Source organism: Acipenser ruthenus, chromosome 26 (genome assembly GCF_902713425.1).
Source record: "Acipenser ruthenus chromosome 26, fAciRut3.2 maternal haplotype, whole genome shotgun sequence".
Classification (NCBI taxonomy): Eukaryota; Metazoa; Chordata; class Actinopteri; order Acipenseriformes; family Acipenseridae; genus Acipenser; species Acipenser ruthenus.
The window spans coordinates 5,959,368-5,975,796 of NC_081214.1; the positions used below are offsets into that span (position 1 = coordinate 5,959,368).

At 43.6% G+C, this 16,429-nt stretch overlaps 1 protein-coding gene across 7 annotated transcripts in view; it reads right to left on the bottom strand.

The window, feature by feature from the left end:
- Positions 1 to 847: 847 nt before the first annotated feature.
- Positions 848 to 16,429, bottom strand: part of LOC117430748 (myotubularin-related protein 4-like) — a 58,675-nt gene continuing 43,093 nt past the window's right edge. For 5 of the 7 annotated variants that reach the window (XM_059001703.1, XM_059001701.1, XM_059001702.1 and 2 more), the window contains 15 exons: positions 15,079 to 15,161; positions 14,236 to 14,402; positions 13,872 to 13,968; positions 12,234 to 12,347; positions 11,751 to 11,947; positions 10,370 to 10,498; positions 9,591 to 9,702; positions 8,486 to 8,681; positions 7,034 to 7,219; positions 5,716 to 5,886; positions 4,792 to 4,946; positions 2,915 to 4,181; positions 2,660 to 2,797; positions 1,795 to 1,883; positions 848 to 1,558 (listed from right to left, as the gene is read on the bottom strand). In XM_059001703.1, coding sequence (XP_058857686.1) covers positions 1,381 to 1,558; positions 1,795 to 1,883; positions 2,660 to 2,797; positions 2,915 to 4,181; positions 4,792 to 4,946; positions 5,716 to 5,886; positions 7,034 to 7,219; positions 8,486 to 8,681; positions 9,591 to 9,702; positions 10,370 to 10,498; positions 11,751 to 11,947; positions 12,234 to 12,347; positions 13,872 to 13,968; positions 14,236 to 14,402; positions 15,079 to 15,161 — 3,279 coding nt within the window. In that variant the 3' untranslated portion in view covers positions 848 to 1,380. The remainder of the gene's footprint in view (positions 1,559 to 1,794; positions 1,884 to 2,659; positions 2,798 to 2,914; positions 4,182 to 4,791; positions 4,947 to 5,715; positions 5,887 to 7,033; positions 7,220 to 8,485; positions 8,682 to 9,590; positions 9,703 to 10,369; positions 10,499 to 11,750; positions 11,948 to 12,233; positions 12,348 to 13,871; positions 13,969 to 14,235; positions 14,403 to 15,078; positions 15,162 to 16,429) is intronic. The other 2 variants (XM_059001704.1, XM_059001699.1) reach the window with 1 other exon arrangement.

Genomic DNA, 16,429 nt, shown 5'->3' on the forward strand with positions numbered 1-16,429 from the left:
CCAATGAAAACAAATAAAATGATAAAAGGTAAACAAAACATAGAATGGCACTATTACTTCAGTAACAACCTTCCCATGGTACAGTTTACTGTGGAAACCCCCAAAAAAACAACACAGACCTTTAACAGTATTTTCTTCAGGGCCTACGGTAGCCTTTGCGTAATGTTAGTTTGAGAAGGAAAAAAATGCATCAGACAACGAGGCACTACTCTGTTCTAAAGAGGTGATTCACAAGCCATCCACGCAAAGGACTTGGCAAGTCCCACTTTTTAGTAACACCCCTTTTCAAGAGTGACGGCTCTGTGCCATTGGTGACTTCAATTGATTGTAATACTTTCTGCTATTATGAAAACTGGGACCCACAAAGACATTTGGATTTTGAATTGTTAACTCAAAATTTGGAAATCAGAAATTACAAATTAAGTGTATTCCCTCTATCCCTGCCTCACTACACCTGGACATTAAATATCAGCTTGACAGCCTTTTGTTTTTCAATAACTAGTCCTTGTCAATGTCAGTATCTTCCATTCTGCAGTCCCCCATAGAAAAGGTCACAAATGGTGCTATTTAGGAACTAGCTTTACAAAAAAAAAAAAAAAAAAGCATTGCTGGATAACTGTGATTTGTGATACATTTAAAAAATCCCATCAATATACACACACAGAGGACTCTGGAAAAACATAAACCGTGTCTGCTTCTCAATTTTAATATTGTTTGTTTGTTTCAACATTACATTCCGGCTCTAGCAGGCCCACAAGATAATACAACAGCACTAATGATAGATTTTTCTCCCTTTTGCTTAAAGTAGTTTGGCCTCAGTCCCCCACCCCCCCGCCCCGCTCCGCCCCCTGCCCCTTTTTACAACAGCTTCTAGTGCACAAAAAAAGTTCACATACTGTAGCAGCATTTAAATATTAAGCCTCTGATATACCGAACAAGCCTTGGATTGCAACACTCCTCCAGCAGACAAAATAAATTGTCCTCCAAAGGTCTAGTGTTGAAAGATGCACTAATCTGGGTGCACAGGTTGAGATGAAGGGCCGGAATGAAGTTGAAGTTATTCCAGCCAGTACAATTCACGCAAAAACACTCCCTGTATTTCGCTGGATGCTGGATCCATCTTTCGACTAAAGACAGTCGCCAGGGGGTCCTGCAGAGCGTTGGCTCAGGATAAAATCCCCACCGATTATAATAGATCAGTTGCATAGCCAGCTTTGGCTCCAGACCGGAATCATCATCCTCCTCCTCATCATCATCATCATCATCATCATCATCATCATCATAAACCCCCCCTTGGTGTGTGTCAAAGCTTGGAGGCGCTTGGCTCATCCGGTAAACTGGCGGGTCAACAGATCCAACCCGATTCAATGGATTCTCTGTTCAGCTGGAGGCCGCAGTGATCGGCTTCTTCAGCTGCTGGCTCATGATCTCGCGGGCTCTGCAGACCTGGATGTGATCATAGCAGGAGTTGCACACCAGTACAGGGTCGTACAGCTGCTGGTCTGGGATGGGCTGTTTCAAGTAGCAGCAGCCCCCGCAGAACACATTCCCACAGTTCCTGGGATAAACACAAAAACACATGGGAGATGAGTTCTTTGAAAGTGTAGGAGCATCACAAACATTCAATCGTTGAATTGCTTTGGAACACCATTCATGCAGTTTATTCTGTTAGCCAGTAAAAGGGCCGGGAGGCATTCATCTTTATCTCATGTTTATCTGTCACTGTTGTGTTCCTTTGGGTGGTTGGCTTCATACTGTTGTTCCTAATTAAGCATCCTGGATTGTGGGACTCACCTGCAGTGGTGGCGGCGTTTGGCTAACCAGAACTCCGAGTCGCAGCTGAAGCAATGAGATGCCATGTGATCAGGGACCCAGCGCGTTACCTAGCAAAGGAAATAAAACTTCAATACTGTTTTTCTGTTTATTTGAATCCAACTACCAACATTGGAGATATACACAATCCAGCATAAAATGTATCCGATCAATGTGTCTTTGTGTGTACTTGATTTAAATGCAGCTCGAGTAAGCAGTGAAGATTTTTATTTTAAATTTTATTGCAGTAACATTATTATTTTGCATACAAGTTAAATATATTTCAGGCAATTCAGGATTCTGAAACTGTGCCATCAGAGCAGCTCTGTTCCATGTTTTAATACTTGAAATAATCAGCGACTTGCCTGTGCTGGGTTTATTCAAGGTTCTTATGCAATAATAAAAATGTGTCCAACGACAGTTATCAAAACAAGTTAGTTACTGCGATGTCTGTTGAAAAATGAGCAATTGCTTATCAGTGAAATGATAAGCAATAAACCAGATAAGAGCTGGCGAGTTACACCAACGCTTTGCACTTTTGCACAAAACAACAACCAAGCTTTGATAACATCTTAAAAGGGCTGACTCTGTTTTTTGTAGTCCACTCTGGTATATTAAGAGTGTCAGTAGTTTTTCACCACTTATTTTATTCCAGCTTGGTCAGAGCCCCTAGTGTCTCTCTAGATAAAACATGCATTGTGCATGAATAACTCCACTGTGATCTGGTTCCTGTTTCTAATGGATCTGCTCATTCAAGCAGCAGGGATGTGCAGTGAGGGGATGCTGTATTATTTATTTATTCTTTTTAACAAGGGAAAAATTTGGAAGTAAAGGGAAGCAAAGAAACCTGTAATAGGCAATCAGGGAAGCTGACCTCTGTGTCCTTCCGGTCAACAGGCTCCCAGCTGGCCTCAGACAGCCGGTCATCACTGTGAACCGAGAGAGAGTCCTCCTCATCGCTGTCATCAGACTCTCGCAGACATGTCTGAAAACAAAACAGAAGAGAGTCTGACCAGCCATCCCTCACTGAACTGGATAGGAAATCAGGCTTTGTGCATCGTCTACAGTACATTTAAAATGAGGGGGCTCCCTCATTACTCACAAAGTCATCCTGGTAGTCCTCGTCCGGCTCGGTGGGGGGCGCGCAGCACTGCCTGCTCTCCAGCCTCATCTGCAGCTCTCTGACCTGCCGTCTCAGCAGCTCCACCTCCTGCTTGTATCCGGCCTCGATCTGCCGCAGCCTCTGCTGCACCGCGTCCACCGGCACAGCCAGCCCGTCATCGTCCAGGTAGGCAGGGGGGGAGCAGGAGGACGAAGTGCTGACAGAAACTTGCCTGCTGGGAGCTGCTAGTGCAAAATACCCGGAGCTCCTCCCCACGGAGCCCGTAGAGCACCACGCTGCCTTGCTGGGCGTCCGCAGGCTTTCTCTGTTGCTGGCCGCTCGCAGGAGTTTACCGGCCAGCCTTCGGTTCTGGTAGCTGGGCGCCCTGCGGAGACCCGCTTCCCCGTTGCATGCCGATTTGACCAAACCCTGCATGCTGCTTTCCCAGTTAGATCCCAGTAAAGAAAGCTCGCTGAACTGGCTCTGGGAAATGAGTTTCCTCGCAGTCCTAGCACAGTCAGGCTGCGCTCTGCTGAACCGTGAAAGCTCAGCCACGTTGCTCTCGCAGCTCGGGACCAGGCCGTTGCTTTTCAGAGGCTGTGCTCTCTTGGTGCACTTGGCTGCCAGGGCAGCACTGTGTTCTGTCAGCGTCTCGGTCGCGCAATCCAGTTCCAGGGATGTGTTTTTTAACTGAAGCAGTTCCACTGCCGTCAGCAGAAGGCGCCGCTCGTCACATTCCAGGGTTAACCCATTTTCCGCTACCTGTAGACGTGTGTCTGTGGAGGGGGGCAGGGGGTTTTCTGAAGCCCGGTAATCGCTCTCCTGTATCTCAGCTGGGCACGGCTGGGCGCCGTCGGGTGCCTCCGGTGTTGTTTTCAAAGGCTGATTCTCTGATAGGTTTGCCTGCGCGTTCTCTGCGTTTGATACTCTGTGTCCTTGCAGAGCGTTGTGTGGGTTCTGTACAGGCTGTGGATTCAGACCGTACTCCTTGACAGAGTTGAAGTTCTCGTCGTTGAGCTGCTTCCTGTCGGGGGGCTGTGTCTCACCCTCCCTCTCCCCTTTTTCAGACTTGCCATGCTTCCCGTTGGTCAGTGGTGTGATTTCAGACATCTCGCTGGCGCCCCCTGCTGCCCCAGGCTTGTGTTCCAGCGTGGGCCGCCCCTCTTGGCAGTGCTTGTTCAGATTGGGGTCACTGGAGGTGCGAGTCAGAGGCGCCCCACTGTCGCAAGCAGAGACGAGGTTGTCCATTGATCTCGTTTTGGGAAGCCTGTGGAAAAAGTACGTTTAACTGAAGTCATTACACGGTTACGCTAAAATCACCAGCTCTGAAGACAACTCAGTAATGATAACTTTTGAAATGGCAGGACAGGAAAAGAGGGAAATGTAGCAAAGGAATTCTCAATTGGAAACATGTTTTTAGACAGAAAGTTGAACATTCCTGACAGTGTTAACGCACCTACTCTAAAAAACAAAAGTAGCTTTACTTGTAACACCAACATAAGCAAATTATATGAGAGAGTTAACATTATTTATAAATGTATACAGTTACCCGGGATGGTTCAATTATTCAGGGACCCATGTAAAATAAACTGCTTTTCTATAAATACGCACCGATGTAACAAAACCACAATCCACACAAATGAACACTTTTCTCAAAGAATATGGTGAGAGGGGCTGTAGCTGAGCCTCCCTATGTCTCCACAAGAGAGCGCCCTCTCCTTACTGAGGTCGAGGCCTGTTCTATGTTCTGTATGAATCCGAGAAGAGTGTGTTGGAAGGCTGACAGGCAGTGATTGTAACAGGAGTGAGCAGGTACCACACACACTGCCAGAGGGGCCTGACCCCTGGACTCACAGAGCCTCAGTGTGAACCCTCACCTGTCCAGAGATCTGGAGGTCAGCTCCTCAGGCTGTGTGGCAGGACACAGGTACATGTGCATGCTGTCCTCTGCAGCAGTGCAGGGAGAGGACGTGGGCAGATACACTGCTGTCCACAGCTGGAGGGCCCTCACATGACAGACTGGCTGAAGCACCTGAAGGGAAACCACATCAGTTAGTATTGAGGTCAAGGGTAACCATACCCAAAACTGCAGACTAATAAACTAATCTGATATGCCACTATGTACAGCTATGGCCAAAAGTTTTGCATCACCTAAAAAAAAAAATATATATATATATATATATATATATATATATATATATATATATATATATATATATATATATATATATATATATATATATATATATATATGAACATATCATTTATCTTTTATTCAACATTGTGTAAATCAAAGAAACAACAAAATGATGTCTACTGGAAGCCAGAATAGTAGTACATTAGTATTTCATGTTAGATTTTGAAAATCTTTTAATTTGTCAGTTTTTTTGTTAAGTAGATGGAAAACTACAAAGCAGTGGTATGTATTCAATATGTTAACGTAACATTATTTCAGCAGGTTTCATTCGACTTAATGAAGCAAAATCAGTTAATTCTATAGGGTGACGCAAAACTTTTGGCCATAGCTGTATATCTATGGATTTTCTGTTTCCATTTTTTCCCCCTATATTCTAGAATAGCCTTTTTGTAAAAGTTACTTCTTTAGGATTTCATTTTGTATTCCTGCACTGCTATTCTTATAATCAGCTTTTAAAAATTGGAACAAAAACGAAATGATTAACATGTAAATGATTAACACAACTATTTAACAGTGCATTAAAAGAAAAACACATCCGTCATCTTGACCACAGCGTATCATGTTATTCATCCTGCTGAAATACTTTCAAGCCGAGTAGCCCCACCATGTCGTGGCTGGCCATGTAGAGGAAGTTCTGGAAGTTCTTGTTCCCTGTGCGCAGTAGGGACCACACGGAGCAGGCTCGCTTGTAGATGTTACGGGCTTCTCTCTCGCCGGCGTTGTTACACAGGAAAGTCCCGTAAAGGCAGGAGTAGGTGTGCTGGACCAACTTCACCTGGAGCATTCAGACAAAGAAACAGGCATGAGGCAGGCAGGAGCTACAGCAGCGTGCACATTTATTAGAACACCTTCACCTAATTTAACTGATACCTTTAACACGCCACACATAACATTTTAAATAGCAAGAGTAAAGGAACACATCGCCACAAATGGGAAAATGCATGAGACTTTTTACAAGCTGTTTAAGATGCCTGTTTAAAGCACAAAGTGGTCTAACATTATCACACGATTGCCTATTGTTTCTATAGCGCCGACTACTGACCAAAAACTGAAATTCTCACACCCAGAGGTTTTCATGCAGGTAGGTATATAAATGACACATCTTCAGGGGCTCGAATACATTTGCTCACTATAATGATCTAGAGCAGTCACTGTAGCTACACACTGTTTAAAGTCTCGGAGGATGTCTATACAGGAAGTGCTGTCTTATGTGCACTGGAAAGTAATGCACCTTCTACCCAGAGTTCCTGGTTGAAAATCTGTTCAGGGGCACATGACGACCAGGGTTCAAAACCACCAATGTAGATTACAAAGTTTGTCTCCTCTGAGCAGCTGCCTGACAGGCTTGTAGCTCAAGGGCTGTTCTCTCTCCTGAGGAGATCACACCTTTCTCTGCTGACAGACTGCCTTTAAACCAGCAGGATTGGTGCCTGGAAACACACCAAACTCTAATAACACGTTTTAATGCCACTGACTTTCAACACGGAAGCCCCTGAATTGCAAAATCAGATTGAAAACGCTGGACTCTCTTTTGATACAAATAACCATATGCTACATTGCACATAGCATGCTGTGCATTTAATTGCGTAGATCCAGGAGCTTTGGAACTGTTCATAATACAGTGGGATTTCTATATTCGTACCAAAGGGGCCGAGTAGAATGATTTTAACTGAGAGCTGGACCTCAGGAGGAAGATCGTCAGGCTGTTTCCAAGCTGAAAAGCGACCGACAGAATGTGGTCTTAATAGGGAATGAGGAGTTTACTGTGCTTGAGTATGGTTTATTATTCAATACAAGTATTTCATGTCCAGTTTATTAAACCGGATCAATTAAATTGACCTTCGGCTGATTCAACAGTGTGTCAACTTGAACAGGGAGCGAGCAGGAGTGACAGTCACCGTACACAGAGACACAATGCTTACCAGAAAAGCCTCGTTAAACTCAAACAGGCAGGGGAACTGCTTGAGGAGCTGGTGGATGCAGTCCAGCCACTGCAGGAACACTGGGCACTGCTCGCTCAGATCATCAGAGTTCTCCTGGTGTCCACAGCGATCCCCAAACTTGTGGCCAAAGTCCAGCCACTCTGTCTCCACCAGGACCTGAAACCCCTGGCACACAGTGAGCCAACGTTAATCACAGCATTCGAACAGACACCCACCCAAACTCTCCAGCATGCAGCTATGGCCAAAAGTGTTGCATCACCCTGCAGAATTAATACATTTTAATTCATAAGGTCGAAACCTGCTGAATAACATTACGGCTTTGTAGTTTTCCATATACTTAACGAAAAACTGACATTTCAAAATGTGACATTTCAAAATCAAATATGAAATACAGCATTACTATTAGGCTTCCTGTAGACTTTTGCGATCTCATTTCATAGTTTCTTTAATTACATGATGGTAAATAAAAGATCTGAAACTGTTACGATAAAATAAGAAAGACAGAAACAAGTTTTGAAGTTTAAATTAGGTGGCTCAAGGATATCTGTCCAGGTGAAAAGGCACTTATGCCGGTACTTTTTATTTCCTGGTCATTGACTGAAAGTAAATGTACCCCTCTGCCAAGGGTCCTGCCAATGACATGCCAGGAAATAAAAAGCACATTTTCTAAGTTCAATAGTTAGTTTTCTTTTCTTTCTTTTTCTTTTTTTTTTTTTTTAAATGAATGTCTCAATCCTTAAATTCTAGGTGATGCAAAACTTTTGGCCACAGCTGCACAATGTTAAGCAACGGTACTAGAAACTCAGGACTAGATTCGTAGACTCTTTCCTCAGAATTGTCCCCAGCACAGAAAGGAGAAATGCAGCAGATAGTTACCAATACAGAAATAAACATCATTTAATTGATGAGCTTATACATAGGCTGTAGTTGCTTCTTCCTTACATAACAAAAATGTACTAATAACAATTCTGAGAAAACTGGATAATTGGCCCTAAGCGCTTTGAAGATAAAACGTCTAGCTTCCCCGCATCCTAATTACCTTATCTAAACTTATTAAAAGGGAGGCCAAGATTAGTGCTTCAGCATCTGTGAGACCCACATACAGGGTGTCCAATAAATCAGGCACCAGAGGCATAATTGTTAATATTATAAAAAAATGGAGCAAATTGATTGTCATGTGTGGTGCAGATAGTCAACGGGGTGTGGCCACCTGATTTAACAATGAACCCCCTAATCGGAATAAAATATGCCATTGCCAGTGATGCCCAAATGACGCCACAGCCTGCAGATTAAACAGGTTTGAATCCTGTTTGAATTCCATCTTCAACAGCACAGTCAGATATAGTATAGTGTTAATGCAGCAGTGTTTTTTTTGGGATGCGTGGAACAGGGCCTAAGGTAATGGCCCGGCTGGCAGAGTGGTTCAGTTACCTCTATGGTCCTGTAGTAAGGGTCCAGTAGGATCTTGGCGAGCGCTACGATCTGTGGGGTCCGGTCCCAGCCATCTGAGCAGTGCACCAGCACGGGTCGGCCCTCCCTCTCCACTGCAGAGGAGACCAGCGTGGCAGCCTTCAGCATCACAGACAAGTGCTGCAGCCATTTCGTGCTCTCCAGAGCAGACAGCCAGCTGGGGAGAGACAAGAGTGCAAATTAAAAACCAGCAGCATGATCTATGACCGTCTGAGCAGTACGTGCAGGGAGGACACGTCGGACAAGGATCCGTAACAGAATCAAGTGCGTCAGAGAGACAGGTACAGCATTCCATACAAGAATACAGAATCACCTCTCAAACAGGAGGAGGAAAGTAAATGAACCAACAGTTCAACACTTCATAAAAAATGAACAGAACACGAATGACCTACAATTTGTAGTTTTAGATGAAATACAATTAGATAATGTACAATACAGAAGAATAACTGGAAATAAATGGATAGACTCAATACCATGATGCCTGAAGTTTTACATAGAAAGGAATAGTAGATTGTTGCATCATTAACTATATAGGCATCAAAAGCCTGTAACCACCTCTACTGTTCGTTTTCAAACACACTTTCCCTTGACAAAGGCATGCTAAACATACCGAAACGTCGGGAAGCTGGCTCTTTTGAGCAAAAATATATATATTTTAAATTCTATGTTGTCACGGCAAAAGGCAGATGCTTCTATCGAAGGAGGGGTAAAACTGGTCAGGTTAATATTTGATTCACAGCCGATCGTTGGATAACGAACATGATGATAATCAAAAATAATTTATAAAATCTTTTTTTTCTCCAAGCTCTTACGCTTTTCTGCCTTCATTTTGCTGTTAGATGGCACTGTTGCCACCACACTGTATCCAACTTCGATTAGAAAAGGAGCAACTTCCTATTTAATAGCAAACAGCAGCACATCTGAAATGGCATCTTGACAGCATCACGAATGCTGGTTGCTACCAGCGCCTACCCAAGTCCAGTAAATGGCACGAGGCAGAGTGTTTCCTCTGCCATGCTAGAGGTAGGCATGGGGAGCGTGCTGTGCAGACAGCGGCAGCACTTACTTTCCGGGGTCTGGGATCTGGCCACACACAGCCCGGAGAGACTGGAAACTGTTCCGAATGGAGTGGATGTTTGCCATTCCCATGAACATCACTTCACAGTTGGGGTAGTACTCTAAATGTATCCATTAAAACAAACACAGAAAGAACAAAGAGAGTTTCTATCTTGCCATTGTAATTAAACACTTAAATATACATAAGCACAACCTATATCAATCATTTTATCACTCTCACTATCAGCACAGTGCCATAGAGAAACTACATGTCATCTTTGTCTGATTCAGGAAACAGAGAATAATAACCCAGGTGCTGAACATGAATATCACAAACTATAGCCTGTCTCCTGAAGCAGAGCAAAACCAACACATATTACAGATAGTGTAATAATGTATTCTGACCATATTCTCAGGGATGCTTCTTAATTTGTGGATACTGTCCAAAAGACAATTGTTTTTCTATTTTTTTTTTATATTGTGGATCCTTTTGTTAAAGAGCCTTAGGCTTTTACAGTCCTGTGTAAACTCATTGAGGATAGAGAAGTATGGGATTAGGTAAAACTCTAGATACATGGGGGGGGGGGGGGGGGGTCACTGAGGATAGAAAAGTATGGGATTAGGTAAGACTCTAGATACATGGGGGGGTGTTGGTTAATTAGTTCAGTAGAGCAGTCCACTGTTGTGATTGCAGCCGGATTCTAGACTCACGCCTGTCAGTATTGTAAATGAGGAAAGGGAAGTTCTCCTATCCACCTGTACTGCCTATTCCAGGTGAGGCCAGCCTACCTTCACACTCACAGCCCCCCCCCTTGGCTCTGTTGGCGACGGCCGCAGCGTAGGAGCGGGCGTCCAGGATCAGCAGCTTCTGAGGGGCCCCGGCGGCCTCTGGGCTGGGGCAGACTGTCAGGGAGGAATCTGGGGACCAAAGACAAAATGAGTACCACAAAATCGGGTCTGCACGCACAGGGAGTGCTTGGAAACACCATCTCTCACCTAACCTCTCCAGGAAATTGATCCTTTCATTTCATACAACATAATGGGTAAGGTCCACTTGTACACTACGTAAGTGGGCGAGCTTTATGGCAGGGGTGATGAACCAATGTCAGCCTCCAGGCAGTTATCTGTGCAGGTACGTCTCACTGCAGTTTTTAGTAACACAGTGTCAATTCTGCTCGGGCAGTTTTGATTCCTTGACACATTGATTGATTCAATGGTGATCCACTAGCCCTCCAATTTGCGTTAGTGGTGAGCCGCTACAACTCAAGCTGTGAGCTTTGTCAGCATGAAATGAAATGAAGCATATAAGATTATCTTAATCCTAAATGGTTACTTGTGTCATATTGCATTCTAGTCACATTTGCACTTACTGTAAAAACTACTCTGTATTTAAATATTGTTCTTGCACTGTAACCAAATAAATTGATAATATTACATACGGAGCCTGCACATCCGGCATGCAGAAACTTAATAACTCTCATCTGTCTTGAGTACAGAAAGCCACAGATAAACCACCTCTGACCATCAACTGTTGCTGCTCTTAACCCAGAGCTGGTTTTAACCTTCCCCTTCACCATATAATTCCATTCTTTGTTTACTAGACAAGCTTCCGAGACTCGGTTGTGTGGCCTCATTCCCACTCTTTTCAAAGCTGAGCTCATTCACAACGACTCTGCTCTGCAATTACACAATATTCTGGGCCACCAGCAAGTAAACAAACAACCACCCTCACATCGTATCACACTCACAATGTGACTTTGTTTTCCTTGCTTTGGCAATAGAGGATTGTCTATGGTACTGTAATTGAAAATGGCACTTTCCCAAGGATGTTCATCTGGATGTCATGTGTACAGGGCACTAGAGGCTCTGCAATATTGCACAATGCAGCCCATATTCTAAGTAAATAACTATTAAAATGAAGCTATCATTGCTGTAGAACTAACCCTATATGACTGACTATGACGTAGTAGCCAACAGGTGGTATTTTATTTTGGTGAGAAAAGGGTTTAACCTGGATTTGCCCAAATTATTGTTAGTGTAATCTTTTCTGGCGTTTTTAAACCAGCTTTTGCTTTTAGCAGTTTTTTCCTTTAAGCGCTTGGTTTAGAAACTGTGCTGTAATATGACCAACGGGTTTCAAACGATGAGCCACACAGGAAGATATTCTCACCAAAGTCACTGTCGGAGGCGTCGCCCCCCTCGCTCCTGCTCCGAGGGTTCGCGACGCCCCGTGTTTTCACCCCAGGGTCGAGCGCGCAGGCCTTGGCGATGGACGTCACCAAATACTCATCATCAGTGTTCCGCCAGCCCCACCAGCTGATCTCTGGCTGGCTGCAGCGTGCAATCACAGAGCCGTTCCGCTGGTGTCTGAAAAACAGTAAAGGACAGGTCACTCAAAACTGCAGCGCACCACAGCGATAGCAAACTGGACTTTTAACACTGGATTTAAAAAAAAAAGTTTCTAAAACAGAAACATCTTGTATTTAAAATAAATCATAACTGCAGAGTCCAAGATTAAATGTAGTTGTGATCATTAAAATGGTCTGTATTACAGTATGTGTTTCATCAGCCAAAACAAGCTGCATTTATTATTAGTTGTTGTTACAGTAACGCACACATATCTATAATATTACCCGTGTTTTATCTCCCTCACCTGTACACCACAACTGGAATTCTCTTCCATGACCTGAAGGAGGCAACGTGCTCTAGCTCTTTGTCTGTGATCCAGACAGGAACCATCAGCTTTTGGGGGTAACTGGAACAGAGCCTGATGAGATACAAAACAAGACCTTGTTAATAATGATAATAATGGAATAAACTGCTCCTAGGGACAAAAAATACTTTTAAACAAGTATTTATTTTAAAAAAAAGATCAGTGCTTTTCACAAAACTTTTGCACTAGAGAGTGGAGGCTAAGACAGATGCTCAATCTGGTAGATGCTCCATATCTCACACACATTCCTATACCCATCACTGCTCAGGGTCATGTTGATCTGCTGCATAGCTTGTATGCATGATTATAACATGGCTCAATCAAGACACAGAATGTTTCATTTCAACCAGTGAATCACAGAGAGAATCAGAATGTGGATGAAGATGTTGTTATACTTGGAAGGTTTAAGGAATGCACTTAGTGAAATACAAAAAGAACAGGATGCTCTCAATTCACTGAACTATTGATTTCATGTTTTCTGTGCACACGGCAATACATAGTTAATGAACCGGAGGTCACATTTATATTCTCGATGTGTAATCCGTGGACAGAGACTTTAGTTGCAAGATCCCCTCTCCTCGGGTTTAAAGAGAATAGAGCGAAACATTCACATTTTTGAATGTAGCGTGCAGCCTTGAAAACTTGTAACTAAAGCAGAGCCTCTCTGTTTTAATACAGAGAGATCTGGACAGAGATGGGTAACAGAGAGGACAGTAGGCTGGTCAGAAAGACTGCAGTATATTAGATGGCTTTAGAACTACACTGAATGTGATTTACAAAGGCAAATACATACAAGAACATTACCTGGAACAGTCACTGCAAAGCCAACTCAAAAAGGTCCAAAATTAGGATTTATCCCATATTGCCAAGGATTGGTTCAAATGTCCAATGCACTGTGGCCTACACCCTAACTCTGGTCTCCCTTGATTTCGAAAGCAGTTTTTCCTCCACCGCGAGGTCGTTTTCACAATTCTACTGCTGTCCCCCTCCTGCTGCTTACTGTATTCTGGCAGGTTTTCAACACCAGTAACTCCTGCTCTGTTCCGCTGATTCATCAGGTACAGAACTTCTTGATCTGATCTAATTATAGCCCAGCCAATGTGCTGCTGCTCAGCAGGGAGACCAACTCCAGCAGATCAAGGCATGTCTCCACGGCCCCTACTTTATTTACTTTAACTGCACAGCAAGTGAAGAGGACTGAAGGTGGTGGTGGTGATGGCGCAGGAAAGAAAAAACAAAAAACCCTGCAATGTGGCACTGGAGAAAAGTAACAGCGTGCACTTCCACCAGCTTGCAATTGTTTAAAATGAAGAAGAAACAATGATGCCTTTTTCTATGCACCAGGAGTCCCTATGGCTCCAGAGCAGCCAATAGCAGACACCCAAATGTAACAACTTTAACAGTGAGAAGATGGCTGAGAATCTCATTTTAGCTACTATCCCTTTCCACCGCCCTCCAGCCTATCTGCCTCGTCATGATATCGAAGTAGAGTATGAGACCAGTACAGTTGCTTAACCAACATGGATTGCTTTGCTTTAGTCACCCTGAGGTATAGCAGGTTTAAGGGACGACACTTACTTGTAGTTGCTGTTGATATCAGACACTCTCCAGGCGTTCTGTAAATCAAAGCCCATTCTCACCAACTCCATCTCAAACCTGTGACGCACGTGATCTCCTTTAAAAACAGAAAATCAGGAGCAATTTTAAAACACACATTTTTGCAGTGGACCCCATAGTAGGACGTTCATTTCCTAGACAGGGATTGGAGCAACAGCGGGCTCGACCCCTTATCCACAATCATTTTGGATACAATTGAAGGTGTAACATTCCATGGCTCGTCCTGTCCCCCCAGAGGTTGTGACAACCTTGATTCAGCAAGTCACAGGACTGACAATATCCCTCAAGCCTTCATCTGGGTTCTCAAGCCTACCAGTCCACTCACCGGGACGGCACAGGTGTACATGCTGATCCTCCTCGTCGGCACAGGCTCCCAGGCACCAGGCGTGATAGGCAAAGGTAAACAGCTCCTCCAATCGGGCCGGGTGAGCAATGGCCCTGTTCAGCCTCTTCAGCCACTCCTGGCCCTGTTTAAAGGTGGAGAAATGGCACCTGGAAGAGGAGCAGTAAAGAACACATGAGCCAGCATCTTGAAGTGTGTTTGAAAACAAACAGCGGAGGTACGTGTAGGCTTTTGATGCCTTCTATTAATTGATGTCAGTTACTACATAGTTAATGATGTAACGATCAACTATTCCTTTCTATTAAAAACTTCAGGAATAGTGGTATTGAGTATTAATGCTGCTTCATAAAGTCGAATGAAACCTGCTGAATAGTGTTACGTTAACATGTCGTTTGCCATAAACTGACAATTTAAAAATGGGACATGAAATCTAACCTGAAATACTGTACTACTATTATGGCTTTCGGTAGACACTTGCAGTTTCTTTGATTACATGATGTTAAATAAAAGATTACAATTATGTTCGTATAGTTTTTTTTAATTACGTCTCAATCCTAAACTTCTAGGTGATGGAAAACTTTTGGCCATAGCCGAATGATAATATCCCCAAAATATAGCACCTCTCAAGCACAACTGCCTAGTTACGATGCCTCGATAGATAAATACAGGCTTCCTAACCAACACAGATAATTACAGTTAAAGAAACCCAAGTCTTAAGGGACGGCATCACTGTTTTAAAACAGTAAGAAAAGAGAGATATGGCTTTCTATTTGTAGTGTCTGAAATGGGTTGAACAGAAAAAAGGTTTCAAGCCCTTGTCCGTACCTGACCACTTTGGAGTCTTTGCAGATGATGTGGAGCTGGAACATATCCCGGCACTCCACATAATCAATCAGCCTCAGAGGCACCTGGAAAGAGGCAGACAGAAGGCATGAGTCATGCTTGCAAACACTGGGCTTGCTGCATCAGAAAGGGCACGAAGAGCTTGCTGTGGAGGGGATGCAGTTCTAGCAGACTACACCAGCAGTGACATTTTTTTTTTTTATTAGGAGGGAACAAAAAGCATCAGGAACAATCTGTGTGCCTTTTATAAATAAAAAACAATTCAGAAAAAACACTCTGCAAAAAACATGACGATGTGTGCTTCATTTTATAGGATTCTGTTTACAACATGCAGCCTGTTTATTTCAGTGAAAGCCACACACATCATCCAGACTAGTATGAGCAATTCCTTTTGCATGCTACAGGAACCCCACTCTGAGCTACATGTTTGAATGTTTTCATTTATTATCCCTTGTTCAGGGAGGAATGAGGCCCTTCATTGTCAAATCAGTAAATACATAAACAAACAAACAAATAAAAACAATTCCATGTTTTGTAGTCATTCTGAATTCATATTTTGTCATCGTTCTTAATAAAAGGGCCATTACTTTTCTACCTGCAGAGTGGCGTTGCTAGGACTCAGGCCACGACCTTGAAAAGGTTGTTCCTTTTAGACAACGGGGAGCCTCGATCCTAGCAACAGAACTGTATATCCAGGTTCTATCACACCAAAGAGGTTGCATTTTGGTGCAGGCCTGTGCATAATTTTCTAGGTTTTATGACGGCCAGCCCTGATTGAATGCATCAATGACTGAACAGATGGGTCTATTTTAATGATCTAAAACAGTGGCGAATCATAATACCGCCACCCTAAAATCACAAACCTGCATACAGTCATGTTAATAAGTGGTTCTATAATTCACCCCTGGAGGGTAACTGAACACTATAGTGCTCCCCCTTTATTGCGCTTTATTCAGGAGCCATCGTTACAGCTGTTTGGGTCCCACCGTATAATGGGAATACAAAATAGCGGAATTGCATTATGTGGCAAACGGGAGCCAGGCCCATACTGCCATTAAACATGTTCTGTGGTATAAAAGATGGTCTTATAAAGGGGAAGCACTGTATAGTGTTTAAGAGCATTTAGATTCTCCACCGCCGAGGTCATTAAGATAGACCCTGCAGGTAAACCATCTTAGACACACAATGCCAGGGTTAGAGTTCTGTCAAGGGGAGGGGCGTGCCACTACAGCAAAAGGGCACACAAGTTTGTGCAAGACCTAAAACTTGAGCAAAAGTTGAGAGTCAGCAAGAGCACGACTGCACATATAATGGGTAACACGTAGGGTCCCTT